Genomic DNA, 13,279 nt, shown 5'->3' with positions numbered 1-13,279 from the left:
AGTTTGAATGTAGATTGGGGTGGGATACTGTAGAAAACGATAAATTGATATTAGTAGCTAGTACTGTTGGAATTTATTTGACTTGGTGCCTTGCATTCATCATGCGTTGGTAGTGTATTTCATTTAGAAACTTTGCCTATATGGGGCTATATTTATAGATTTCTGGGTTTTCATTTTCATAAACAGATCCAGTTGGGCGGTGAACAATTGCAGAGGTGATTCAAATGTTATGGAGAACGAATTGCAGAGGGGGTGCGGCGCAATGAATTGGAGAACAAATTTTCCAAAGAAAGGCTTAGGTGAATGTTTTAATCCGGACCATCTATTTTAATCTAAAGGCTGAGAATCATTCTTATTTTTCTCATATAAGAAAAGCTTTCTCATATGATATTTCCCCTATATATATATTAAAAATTCAGTTACATTTTTAAACCAATAAATATTTAAAATCTTTATAATTAGTGCAGAGTTGTTAATTTTTTTTTAATTTTAACCAATCAAATATTTAAAATTCAATTATTTTCTATAAGTATTAATTTGTAGTTGAAGTATTTCAACCGACAAACAGGTATTACTGAACAACACTTACATGCTACGACTCCTTCATTGCAAGACAAATAATAAAGTAGTTTATGAAGATGTTATAAAGAATGATTGATAACTTTCTTCCCATTTTTACATCCCGATGTACTTTTCATAATTCCACAAGGATGTATGTACATAAGTATAAATAAAATGGGTTTTAATCGGGTAGAATGTCCTTGTTTGTGGCTTTGGTGAGATTTTACGGGTCAACTTAGCTATTGTGGACGTGGATGCGAAGAGAGCTAAGGGAATGACAGAGCTCGACAAGATTTTTACTACCAACATGGAAGCGGTGGATTAGCCAACTTTGTCCTTCTTCGTTGATGAAGAAAGGATGATTTATGGCATGCGTATAGGTGGCTCATTGTCATACGAGCTCTATTCCAAAGTGATTTCTCTTGAAATATATGTTTGCATATTAGATGGAAATCAAGAGCTTGAAGAGACGATGCTTTTGCCTTGCGAAGGTTCTTACCGCAAAGAAAATAGGGCCTTAGTCCAACAGGTAATGATCACTTTGATGTTCTCTGCTTCTTTGTGCTTAGAGCATTTCCTAATTCTTATGCTCTAAGGGTTTCTCATGATTTGGGTGTTATTCTCCCTCGAATCAACTGAACACCCCTATGCTTAGGTAAAGACTCAAAAAGGTCAAGAAAGGTGGAAGAAAGATGAAGAGCTTTGTTGTGACTCCGATAGCGAAAGAAGTTGTTGATGTTGATGCAGAGATTAGGGGTGGAAATAGGCTGGGCCGAGTCAGGCTTGGCGCCTGCATTCTCTTTTTGTGGCCTAAGCCTAGCATGTGGCCTATCAATATGCCAAATTTTAAGGCTTGGCCTGACTTTTTATAAGCTCTGGCCTGACCTATAAACCTACATAAGAGTCTATTTAACAGAAAATTTCACCAAAAGAATGTCATTAGGCCAGCGAACTAATAGGCCAGCAGGCTAATAAGCCTTTTTATATATCATTTCATTTTCTTTTCAAATAAATAAACTTGTATATCATTGCATTTCAAAGAACAAAACTTCAATTATTTAAAACAAACACAACAAAAATTAAATTATATATAATTATATTATATTTATGTATATTATTAATAAAAATAATAGATAAGTAGACCGGCCTATCACGCTAAATAAGTTTTTTTATTTGTTTGGGCTTGACATTTTTAGTTAAACAAGTCTTTTAAAAAGCCTAAGTCTGACATTTTTAATAAACGAGTCAGGCCAGACCGAGCCTCAGACGAGCCGAGCCATAGGCCCTTGACGAGCCGCCTGACCTATTTCCACCCCTATGCAGAGCCGATAGGAAAGGAATTGATGGTGCTTCCACCGGAACTGTCGAGGTCTTATTGTTACCATTTAAGATTAGTTCTAACAATTATGATTCTTCATATCGTTATCATATCTAAACATCTCTATCGTAAAATAAAATATATCTTCATGATATATATATATATGTAATTATATCTATACATATTTGTAAATATTATGTTTGTATTGAATCGATTCAGCTTAAAAAACAAATTTAAAACCAATCCAATAAAAAAAATTGATGTATTTTGATATTTTTATTTGGGATTTCAATATTTTAAAATCAAATTTTCTGTTTTGATTGAATTGGAATTTCAATGATCAACCCTACTAGCAAACAACTATTCTTGTTTAATTGATGCAATCCAAATCAGCCTCTCTATTAAAGGGCAACAAAACCCAAACCCCAAATAATCTTTCTGTTTTCCTCTCATTCTTTGTTTGATTCTCTGCTTCTTCTTGTCTTATAAATAATCAATCAATCAATCATCCAAGTTTTGAAGGAGCTAAAATCCCCAGAAACCTTGATGGCTTCATCACAGGCCAGCCTTCTCCTTCAAAAGCAGCTCAAAGGTAACCCTTCTTTCTTCCCTGTCTTTGATTTCGTGTAGCGTTGATTTTCCGCGATGTTCTGATTGCCCCCTTTTCCCTTTTGCTTGCAGATCTTTGCAAACACCCCGTCGATGGCTTCTCTGCCGGTTTGGTCGACGAAACCAACATCTTTGAATGGAGCGTCACCATTATTGGACCCCCAGATACCCTTTAGTGAGTATTCAATATCATGTAAATTTTTTTGGATTTCCTATTCCATGTTTGGGTTTTGGGTTTTCTTCCTTATTGGTTGTTTGCTTTTGTGTTTGTTTGGGGGGTTCCAGGCAATGTTTTTCATGTTTATGATTGCTTGTTTTGGCTATTGATTTAATGACTTTGTTTTGTCGCCTGCCCTAATCATGAGGATTTGTTAATGTTGTTTCTTTACTTGATTGACTGATATTCTTGTCTAAGGTGATGTTTTCCGAAAACAATTGATCAGTGTTATCAAATAGCTAGCGTAGCGGATTTTTGGCTAATCGCGACGCCGCTATGGCCCACTATAGCGCGCTATTCTTGCTATTCACCGCTAAATAGCGGATTTTTAGCTCACCGCGATGGTCCGCGATTTGACAACATTGCAATTGATTGTGCTGTTTAACTCTCTCGCGATTGATTTTGGGTTTTGGTTCATTTGATTAGACCAGATTCTGCTACTTCTCTAGTTTTCCTAGCTGTTATCTTGTTTTTTTTTTTTTTCAATTCCTTTTGTAGAATTGGAATTTTACTGACGTTTCTCTGCTGTTTTGTTCGCAATTCGTTGGATTTCTCAGTGAGGGGGGATTTTTCAATGCCATCATGAGTTTTCCGTCGAATTACCCGAATAGTCCTCCATCAGTGAAATTCACCTCAGAGATATGGCACCCCAATGGTTGGTTTTTCTTCGTTTTGATCTTGCTCTTGATTCGTACAACATGAAAATTAAGTTTGCTTTTCAATTTGCAGTATATACTGATGGCCGGGTTTGCATATCAATCCTTCATCCTCCTGGTGATGATCCAAATGGTTACGAGCTTGCTAGTGAGCGCTGGACGCCTGTTCATACAGTACGTGAAAATATGAAGCTAGAATTTTACTTTTATCTCTTTTTCTATACAGTACTTTGGAAATGTGGGGTACTGGGAAGGGTAATTTCACTCTGCACTTTGAAACCTGTAGCCTGACTTTGATATTGATATTATTTACTAAAAATTAACTTAGTGGTGGATGGTAGCATTATAGTTTCTCTTTAATCCTTACAAATCCCCTGTGCCCTTGTTTAATAATCAAGTTAAAACATTTAAACATATCCTTTCCATGCTTCCTCCTTTCCTTCCCCATTTTAAAATAGATGGAGATAATATCAATACCTCAAGTGTATGTTTGATTTACTAAGAAATGATTGATTGGACAGAACAAAAACACTTGTTCTATGTTTGATTTTAGAAATTGGCTGTGAGACAAAACAATGGAAAAGATGATGTACAGAACAGAAGTCTTAAGATTTGTTACTTCACAAACACGGGACAGCATGTTGTGATTTTTATCCTTCACACATTATGCAAAAGTAAAGAATATTTAAAAACCATGAGAATCTTTTTCTTTTGATATTGTCCCCCACACATTATTCTAAAGTAAAGAATATTCTTCTTTTCCCCCTATTCTTGATAGTCCTCTTCCTCGAGCCCCCTTTTATTCCTCCACAATCTTTCTCCATCGTTTATTCCTCTTGTGCTTCCTTGAAGCTGTTTGCCCTCTGTATTGACTACCAAACAATTGATAGAACAAAAGTTATGTTGTGACTCAACCACTCATACTGTTCTGTTTTGTTTGTTTTCTTCCTCACTGCATCAAATGTATCCTAAATCAATGGTTGAATAAAGTTGATCTTGAAGATGCTGCAAGGAAGTATCAAAACTTTTTTTTTCTCTCATTTCATAAATGGATAAAGTACGTATTACAAATTTCAAGCACTACTATAGATGTTGGAGACTAGTGCTGTAAGATTAATGGCTCTACACATGAAGCTATCAATTCTATAATTTGCCGGATTAAAGAAAATGTAATTTGCTGGATTTGCTAATTGTGAGTTTCTCATTTTGGAGTTATAACTTTTTTTTTTGAAAGCAGAATATATATATATATATATATATATATATATATATATATATATATATATATATATATATATAGATAGATATAATATAAAGTTGATAGTACAGATAACATACAACGTGTGAATAGTCCACAATGCAACAAAGAAAGTCCTAAGACTTCTACCCGGCGAATAAACACCTAAAACCTACGAGAAGAGCATCTATCGGGGACCTAGGTGTGGCAAACATCACACAAACCCAACAAAAATAGAGCTCAACTCGACATTGGGACTCAATTAAACACAATACATCAAACAAATAGAAAACAGCAAAGAGATCACTGCCAACTATATCCAAGAGACCCGGTTACAGCACCAACTTATAACTATCATATTTCTCATTAGCTTCTAAATGTAGGCAGAGTGAAAGGCTCATTAGTTTTGAGTCTATTATGTTTATGAAGGTTTGTAGAGCCATAAAGTGAAAGACTAAGGTTCAATCAAGATCTCTTCAGCACAATATTATCAAACAGAAATAGCTTTAAAATGTTATTGAAGACTTCAAATGTCTTATAACTAATTTGGAGTGTTAAAAATTTCAAGGTTGGTTTGCGGTTTGCCATTAATAGTGTCGTTGGATGTCCTTTGGAAATTGTATGCCTTTGCTTGTCCACCATTATTGATTTATATACTTGCTACTTGTGAAGATATGAGCTATTTTGAATCCTATCTGGCAATAAGTGATAATACATTACATGTTATTTTGCAGGTAGAGAGTATAGTATTGAGTATCATATCCATGCTTTCCAGTCCTAATGATGAATCTCCTGCCAATGTTGAAGCTGCGGTAAGTTTGATAATTATTCTTTGTTATACCTTAATTGTTTTACTGAAACCTACCTGTTGTATGGTACTTATTTGTATCCAAGAGAAGAAAATGCAAACCAGACTTTGTCACAACATACAGAATTTTTTTGTCATGGACTGCTAATTGCAGTGAATGGTTTTTATTTCATGGACTCTTGATTATTTTCCCCTAGTTTGCTTTGATCTTGTATATGCTCTAATTATGTCAGCGGGGATTCAACATATGTCCCTAGATAACATGAGCTAATTGCTAATGGATGTGAGTGATTTGATGCTGAGATATCGCATGAAACCGTGGGCTTGTGCAAGAAGTGTACAAGAGAGAGTTTCTTCTTTACGGATGTGGATGTTTTCCTTTTTTGGTCTTTGCCTAATGAAAATCTGTTCCGAAACTGTGCTAGTCCCCTCCCAAATGATGACTCTCCCGAGGCTCGAAGTTGTGTTTTCATCCTTATGAGAATCTAGCTTGCCTACCACTAGACCAACGCCTTGTTGGTTCCACTAGTTGCTAAATGCTAAATACACTTTGCTGGTCTAAGCAAAATCCTGAATTTTGTACAGGGGCAGAGAAAATCTGATATTGTTTCGTGTAGTTTACATGTATTGTTATGTCTACACATTTATCAAGTATTCATTTTATAATATCAACTTCAAGCAATTTGCAAACTTTGTTTTGTACCTATCCAGATGCCTTCTTTGATGTCCTTTTTATACTATAAAAGCTAGCATGTAATGTAATTGTCATTTTTCTTTTTGGGTTGTGTGAGTATAAAGTGCTTCAATCTTGATCTCTTCTGCCTGTGAGTTTGTTCTAATACCTACCTATATAATCTGTTTTTGCAGAAAGAGTGGAGAGACAGAAGAGATGATTTCAAGAAAAAGGTTAGCAGATGTGTAAGGAGATCACAAGAAATGTTGTGATTTGTCACCTGTTCCACCACATCCTGCTTTTGTGAACTGGAGGGGACATGTAAGTTATGTGTAATGGAACGTTCACCTATTACCTTGTAAGAATGGCGTTGGAAGCTGTCCACATTGCTTTCTTCAGTTCCATGATCTTCTCTGCATGGCCATTTGTCATGACTTGGAAACAAACTGTATTAAAGTGTTTTGGCTTTTGGTTTTGACTAGTTTATTGGAAATTTACTTTTGTTCTTTCTATTGGCTGAATATTAAACAAACGTTTTGGCCATTTGTTCCTTTCTCCTCATTTTCTTTTGGCTGAATATAATGATTTCTGATTCTGCATTTTGCGGCACAAGCTCTCAAAGGCTGAGTTTTCACCACGAAATAAGTACATTTAGTGGTGTAATTTATAGATCTCTCGAGAATTCTGCTCTTTTGGTTGGAATATCATATCGCTGTTAGCCCTTGTTTGAGTCTCATGCTAAGAAACTTTGTTAAGAGGCAAGTAGCAAACTCGCTGTAGGATCCCAGGTGACTTGATATTTAGGTTTCGTCTGGCTTAGAATTCGTTTTTGGCTGAGTTTGGGAGTTCAAAATGGCGTATAGCTTCCCAAAGCAACTCACCATTATGGTATATGTGTGAGTTTAGCCATCAATCTTTTCCAAATACACACTTAGATACACACGATGAACCAAAATCAAGAGCATTTTTCTACCATATATTAAAATATGAACTTAATGTGTATTAGGATACATACAACATGAATGAATTTTTATTCTCTCAGACGATCATTTGAAGCATTTGATAATAGATGTCCGAATATAGCTAGTTCTATGGATAGCACTCCATTTGTGTTGGTGTTCAATGGCTTCATGCGGCCAAGAGTGATCAAATGATGAAAAATATATAGTGAGTTGATAAAAGTTATGATTATCACTTTTGCATCACATCTCTAATTCTCTATAAAACTTCGAATATGCAACAACAATCAATGAATTATAGGTGTATGCACAATACAGCTGTTTACACACATGCAAGGAGAGTTGATTCCTTCATGACAGCATGCAGTTGATAATTTTATTCTAGTAGTGATCATCATTTTTTACCACAAGTACAGCAGTTCACACAGTACAGTGATCTTGTTTATACTTAAACAGAACCATAAACAGGCATCACACAGCATATGAATGAAATATATATGTTCCTATTTGACATGGCTTCCCATTCTGATGACGTTGCCGTCAATATCTCTGACATACCCTACCTTCTGGCCCCACTCCTTGAGCTCAGGCTCGCTCACCGCCACCGCTCCATTCTCCACCGCCCTCTGATCCATTAAATCCAAACTCAATATAACCAACCATGATAAGATCAAGATTCAACAGAATTAACAAACCAATAAATGATATAGGTAGGTACGAACCTTGTAAGCAGCATCAACATCATGGTAAACAAAACAAACCTCGAGCTGTGGTCTTTCTCGAGGAGATTGAGTGGCATGGACCGCACCTGTGAGATCATTGGTCTCATGTTGGATCATTGGAGTGAAAGCAATGGTTGTGTTACCACTTTCCAACTCTCCCCATCTAATTAGGCAACACCATCATTGAAAAATAAATAAACTAGTGTTTGATCCATGATAATTAGTTACACTAACTCAATATTGTGATTTGGATTTGAAGAGGAGAATGAAATGAAATTATAGGTAATTAAATAAAACTGAATAATTAAATACTAACCTGTGAGAGTCGTCTAAGCGACGAACAGAATAGCCAAATGCTTTGGCATAGAAATCTACAGATTGGGCTACATCTTTTACATAAAGCACCGTGTACGCAAACGCAGGGTTGAGATTGGAAGCCATTGATCGATGATATTGATTTCACACAAGATAAGTGTTTGATATATGCTATGATTATCGATTGATACTCTTTCCTCTCCTCTTCACATTCACAATTTCACATCCTCTGTTCTGTTGCAGTTTAATTTGATCTTCAAAGCCGGAGCGAGTCAATTTCATGTGCATGTGGCAATTTATCAGGTGTCACACGTGGAGTTCATGCATGCCCTTACTTGTTACTTAGCTTCAATGTTTTTTACTGAGAACAAACAGATCAGGGGATGTCAGGAAAAAAAGAAAAAGAGAAGTGTGAGATAAGTACGTTGATTATTATGGTGGATGCTCTCAAAACATGTAATTGAATCGGTGGAGGTACTTAGTTTATGGTTCAATAATATTCAGCCATAGTCAAATTGTGGTTAAACTTGAATACATACATATAATGTATTAAATATTAAATAATTTAAAAATATACAATGTTAAGAAATAAAATTTTAAATTAGTATAAATTTTTTATAATGTATCTATCTATAAACTATATAAAGGGAGAGTTTGTGCAACCTTGGGGCAAACCAGTCATTCAACAATTAATTTTAAAAACTATGAAAGTTTGGCATGAGTATTTTAGTAAAAAAGTAATTTATTTCTCTTGGATTGAATCTCAACCGTTGATTCACAAGCATTTGATTTATCAAAGTGCCTAATAATGATTTGCCAAAAAAAAAGTGCCTAATAGTGAATTATGAGAAGTTAAAAAAATTAAGGCAATTTAGGAGTTACATACATTTAAGAAATTAATTTATAAGAAGTTAAAAAAAATAAACCTTTAACATCCCACTTTAAATTACCTAATGATGTTACAACAACCATTCATATTCTACAATCATATTCTCATATGCTTTCTATTATTGCATAGAAAATAAATAAAAAAATGTCTTAAATGTGCAAATTTTTATAAGCACAAATTTTTTTATAAAAATATTAATGCAATTTAGAAGTTACATATAAATTAAGAGATTAATTTAGAAGAAGTTTAAAAATTTGTAACCTTCAATATTGGTTTAAAATCCTACATCAAAGTATCTAATCATGACACAAAAATAAATAATTAAAACCAAGAGAAAAAACTATTCCACTTCTATAACTCCATTCCCATTTGCTTACTATATAAATAACAAAAAAATCTTCATCTCAACACACAATTTCCCACTCAAAAATCTTTACCTTTGAAACGATTTATCACCCTTTCGCATTGTTTATCGCCCTCTAAATGAGACTGAAAGATAAAGATTGCAAGTATAATTCATCAAATCATGGATCTTCGACCAACGACACAAGTAAGTTTCGTACATATCAATTTTTTAATTATTTCTTTTTTTATCCAATTTTTTCTACAAGTTTAACATTCATGAATCCACCATTTTCATATAATGCCTAATTCTAACATAAAATGAGCTAAGGAACTTATGCGAGGTTTCAACAATCTAACACTTCTAATCGTAAAGCAACTTTTATTTGTTTTATGTTGTGCCGGTGTTTTGTTAATTAAATTGCTTTTATATATTCTCTAAAAAAATATTTTCGATGTAAATATTTGTATACCATAACAAAACACATTGTGAATCTCCCATGTAAAGGGTTTGGCACGAAGCAGAAATTCACCAGTTCAGAGAACCCATGTCAACGACGAAGGAACTTCTACAAGCATTCAACAACCTAACATTTCAAATGGTATGTTTCCAAAACAAAAAAAAAATTAAGTTATTTTGTGTCGGTGCTTGATTATCTAAATTGCTTTTATATATTCCCAAAAAATTCTTTTAAATGGAAATATTTGAACAAAACAATGCAGCAGATCAAAGCACAACAATATGTATCTCCCATGTAAAGGCCTCGGCACGAAGCCAAAATTCACAAGTTCGTAGAAACCGTGTCAATGATATAAGAAGTAAGTATCTGTCATTTAATTTAATTTATGTTTTTTATTATTGCTACTAGATATTTATTAATAAAAAAATAATATAACATTTGACTAAAACCATACCACACTATTTTAATCCAAAAATTCAATAGGTGGTCTAACTCAAAATGATATGAGCGAAGATGAAACTCAATTGCATTGTTTAAAAAGGGGTAGGGGACATTCCATGCATCTTTTAGATCTCGGAAGGATATTGATTCTTCAAGTGTCTTGACTTTACACCAACATGAAAATTTAAATTATAGCATATTTTTAATAAGCTCCCCTTATAAATTGCTAAGCAGCTTCACACAATTTCGACCACGATCATATTTTATCTGATGAAGATGAAGATGTCGACCATGATAGTTCATCATGTGATGCACTTACGTTAATTTATTTTAATGCATTTTCATAAAATTTATATCGATATTTATTTTACCACAAAAAAAGCTACTTTCACAAACTAACATATTTGTTCAAGTATATTTAATTTAATTAAAAAATGGAATAATGGTTATTAAAATAATAATAATAATAATAATAATAATAATAATAACTCATTATGTTGCTATAAAAATTTACCTCATTTAGAATTTCATGATATAGTATTTTTTAAGTTTTATAAACCAAGCAAATTTGTGCAAAAAAAGGATGATGATGATGATGAAAGATACACTTTTAATTATTTTTTGTTAAAACAAATATCACCTCATTAGTTTTTGTTTTTATCTGTTAGCTCATAAGTTCCAGTTATGAATATCATGTTTTGAATGTGTCTATTCTAACTATTTTGGATTGATACAATCATTTTATATCAGAATGAAATCTTTTTTTTTTAAGTTAGTTATTTTGACCATTCCAATCTTCCAAGTTCTATTTCAAAACCTAAGGAAGATTAGTGTTAATGAAAGCAGGTACTTCTCTTCGCTCAATTGAAAAATTATAGGGTTGATCTTTTTAATGACAACAACTTCTACTTACTCCCCCCGTTCCAAAATATAGGTTGTTTTAGGTTTGTGCATATTGTTTAAGAGCTCATTAATTGATAATTTTTTTTATTAAAATACCCATATTTAAAGTTGTGTTATATTAAGAAGAGAGAAATGTTATTATTGGTTAAGTGGATAGTGAGAGTTGTGATAGGTGAAAATTGAAGGTGGTAATTAAGAGATATAATATTAAATGAGGGTATATAAGGAAGAAATAGAAAAAAAGTGCATTGGTTTTGCAAAACAACTTATATTTTGGAATATAGTACAAATTCTAAAACAACTTACATTTTGGAACGGATGAAGTATTTTTCTGTAGATATTTTGCTATAGCCCTTGAATGGATGTTGTTTGTTGTGGTACATGTGTTCTTCTTTTCATTTATCATTTCTTTTATTTATGCCCCCACAAAAAATCATAATGAGTTCTTTTGGTTTGTTTGTTCACCCTGTTAAAAAAACATAGAATTCCATGAAAGGTTATCCCCCAGCCCTCTATGACCCATATTGTATACCTCAGACACGGTGGTGCTTCTACCTGTAGGCTGTAGGAGTCATGTTGAGAAGGTTGTACCCATGTCAAGTCTCTATAATGGCCAAATGGTATATGATGGCTGCAATAGAGGATCTCATATCATAACATTCAATGTAGTAACCAAGAAGCGTTGGACTTCTTTCCTCTGCACCCCACTGAAATTTTGGAAGAAAAAACAACAAGAGACAAGGGTTCAGTTTCTGAGAATAGTTCCAAGTATTCTTTATTCTTATTTTTTTTAATTCTTCTACCTTTATGATAAATTTAAATTTGATGATTTTTGGAGAGCATGTAGTGTTCATTTGATTTTTCCATTTTAAAACTCATGAAGGTTGTTAAGTTTTGTTAGGACATCGCAAAACAAAAAAAAAAATTGTAAATATTTATATAAAAACTAAATTAAATCATTCAATATTTAGAAAACAACCACAAAGAAATATAAATATTACGCTTCTTAAAAAAGTCAAACGCATTTATCGCAAAACTAAAAAAAATTCAAATTTTTATTTTCTTATACTTAAGTAAAATTAATTTTATTTTGTTAATTTAGAAACTCTATTTTAATAATCATAACAAAATAATATAAATTTTAAAAAATTTCATCCTATACACAAAAAGACACGGGTCAAAAACTTATCTACAAAATAGTTTTGATACATTAACAAATTAAATAATTTTTTACCCGTTAACTAATATTAGATCTAAATTAAATTTTTAATGAATTTTGGTCATTCTGTAGATATAAAAAAGAAGAAGTTTTCGCAACCTTGAGGATAAAATAATAATTTAACAATTTTTATACTACATTGAAAATTTGACTATAATTATTTTGGTAAAAATGCAAATTATTCTCCCATATTCAATCACAACCGTTCATTTCATAGGAATCTCATTGTCCTTTTGCATTCCCTAATCTATTCACTAAGCTTAATTGTAAAAATCAATGCATTCACATAGGGGTCCTAAGAATCTTTGAAGAGACCTTCAATATTCTTCAGTTTTTTTAGACTTTCAATATTTTTTAGTTCTTTTAAACCTTCAATCTTATGTACAACTTAAATTATAGGTATACATACCTCTTTGTCCATATTTTTTTTACCGGTTTTCTTATATGATTTCATAGATTTGTTGGTCCATTGATTTGTATGCGTTTCACTATGAATTTTCTTTTTTTTGCAATTATTATATGCCTTTGTTCTTTTTGGATTCTTAACCTTTTATACACTTTTTAGTGCTCTAAAACCATCACAAATGTAGGTGTCCAATAGTGGATTATATTGTTTTTATGTCCACCAATATTTTTTATTCGGATTCTTTCCTTTCTTTTTGGTACATAGGAAAGATAAATTGCACCCTCTCGGGATCGATCTCTAGACCTTCTTCTCCCCTACTCATATGCCCCCCCAGCTCTTACCACTTGAGCTATCATTAGAGACTCAGTTTCTTTCCTTAAATGTTAATCACTTCGCATATTATAAAAAAAACTTCACATTTTCTTTTTTAAAACTCTTCACATTTTCAAACGTTAAGTTGATTAATTATTGTATGAAAGACATAAAGAACATGAAAAATAAGATGGTTTTATATTGTAAATCACCCCAATTTAATTACTGTGA

The 13,279-nt window shown here is 32.7% G+C and overlaps 2 protein-coding genes across 2 annotated transcripts; one reads left to right on the top strand and one right to left on the bottom strand.

Moving 5' to 3' along the window:
* Window positions 1-2,250: 2,250 nt before the first annotated feature.
* Window positions 2,251-6,678, top strand: LOC130740524 (ubiquitin-conjugating enzyme E2 7). The gene is made up of 6 exons (XM_057593172.1): window positions 2,251-2,471; window positions 2,561-2,663; window positions 3,263-3,360; window positions 3,435-3,535; window positions 5,333-5,410; window positions 6,274-6,678. Exons 1-6 carry the CDS (start codon window positions 2,426-2,428, stop codon window positions 6,349-6,351), a joined length of 504 nt encoding a protein of 167 aa, XP_057449155.1. The 5' UTR covers window positions 2,251-2,425; the 3' UTR covers window positions 6,352-6,678.
* Window positions 6,679-7,343: 665 nt separating this feature from the next.
* Window positions 7,344-8,291, bottom strand: LOC130740525 (uncharacterized). Its single transcript, XM_057593174.1, has 3 exons — window positions 8,077-8,291; window positions 7,761-7,923; window positions 7,344-7,664 (listed from the first exon to the last, which is right to left on the bottom strand). The coding sequence occupies exons 1-3, from the start codon at window positions 8,199-8,201 to the stop codon at window positions 7,542-7,544; spliced, it is 411 nt and encodes a 136-aa protein (XP_057449157.1). The 5' UTR covers window positions 8,202-8,291; the 3' UTR covers window positions 7,344-7,541.
* Between the last annotated feature and the right edge of the window lie 4,988 nt (window positions 8,292-13,279).

This window comes from Lotus japonicus, chromosome 2 (assembly GCF_012489685.1).
Source record: "Lotus japonicus ecotype B-129 chromosome 2, LjGifu_v1.2".
NCBI lineage: Eukaryota > Viridiplantae > Streptophyta > Magnoliopsida > Fabales > Fabaceae > Lotus > Lotus japonicus.
Note: the sequence above shows the minus strand (reverse complement) of the source record. Positions and strands in the feature narration are given on the sequence as shown.

Bases quoted from the DNA above. Each gene is read 5' to 3' on its own strand.
- LOC130740525 (XM_057593174.1), bottom strand. From the start codon at position 8,201: ATGGCTTCCAATCTCAACCCTGCGTTTGCGTACACGGTGCTTTATGTA. The intron at 7,924-8,076 runs GTTAGTATTTAA...TTGCCTAATTAG, and splicing joins CGCTTAGACGACTCTCACAG to ATGGGGAGAGTTGGAAAGTG. The intron at 7,665-7,760 runs GTTCGTACCTAC...TTAATGGATCAG, and splicing joins ATGTTGATGCTGCTTACAAG to AGGGCGGTGGAGAATGGAGC.
- LOC130740524 (XM_057593172.1), top strand. From the start codon at position 2,426: ATGGCTTCATCACAGGCCAGCCTTCTCCTTCAAAAGCAGCTCAAAG. The intron at 2,472-2,560 runs GTAACCCTTCTT...TTTTGCTTGCAG, and splicing joins CCTTCAAAAGCAGCTCAAAG to ATCTTTGCAAACACCCCGTC. The intron at 3,536-5,332 runs GTACGTGAAAAT...GTTATTTTGCAG, and splicing joins GCTGGACGCCTGTTCATACA to GTAGAGAGTATAGTATTGAG.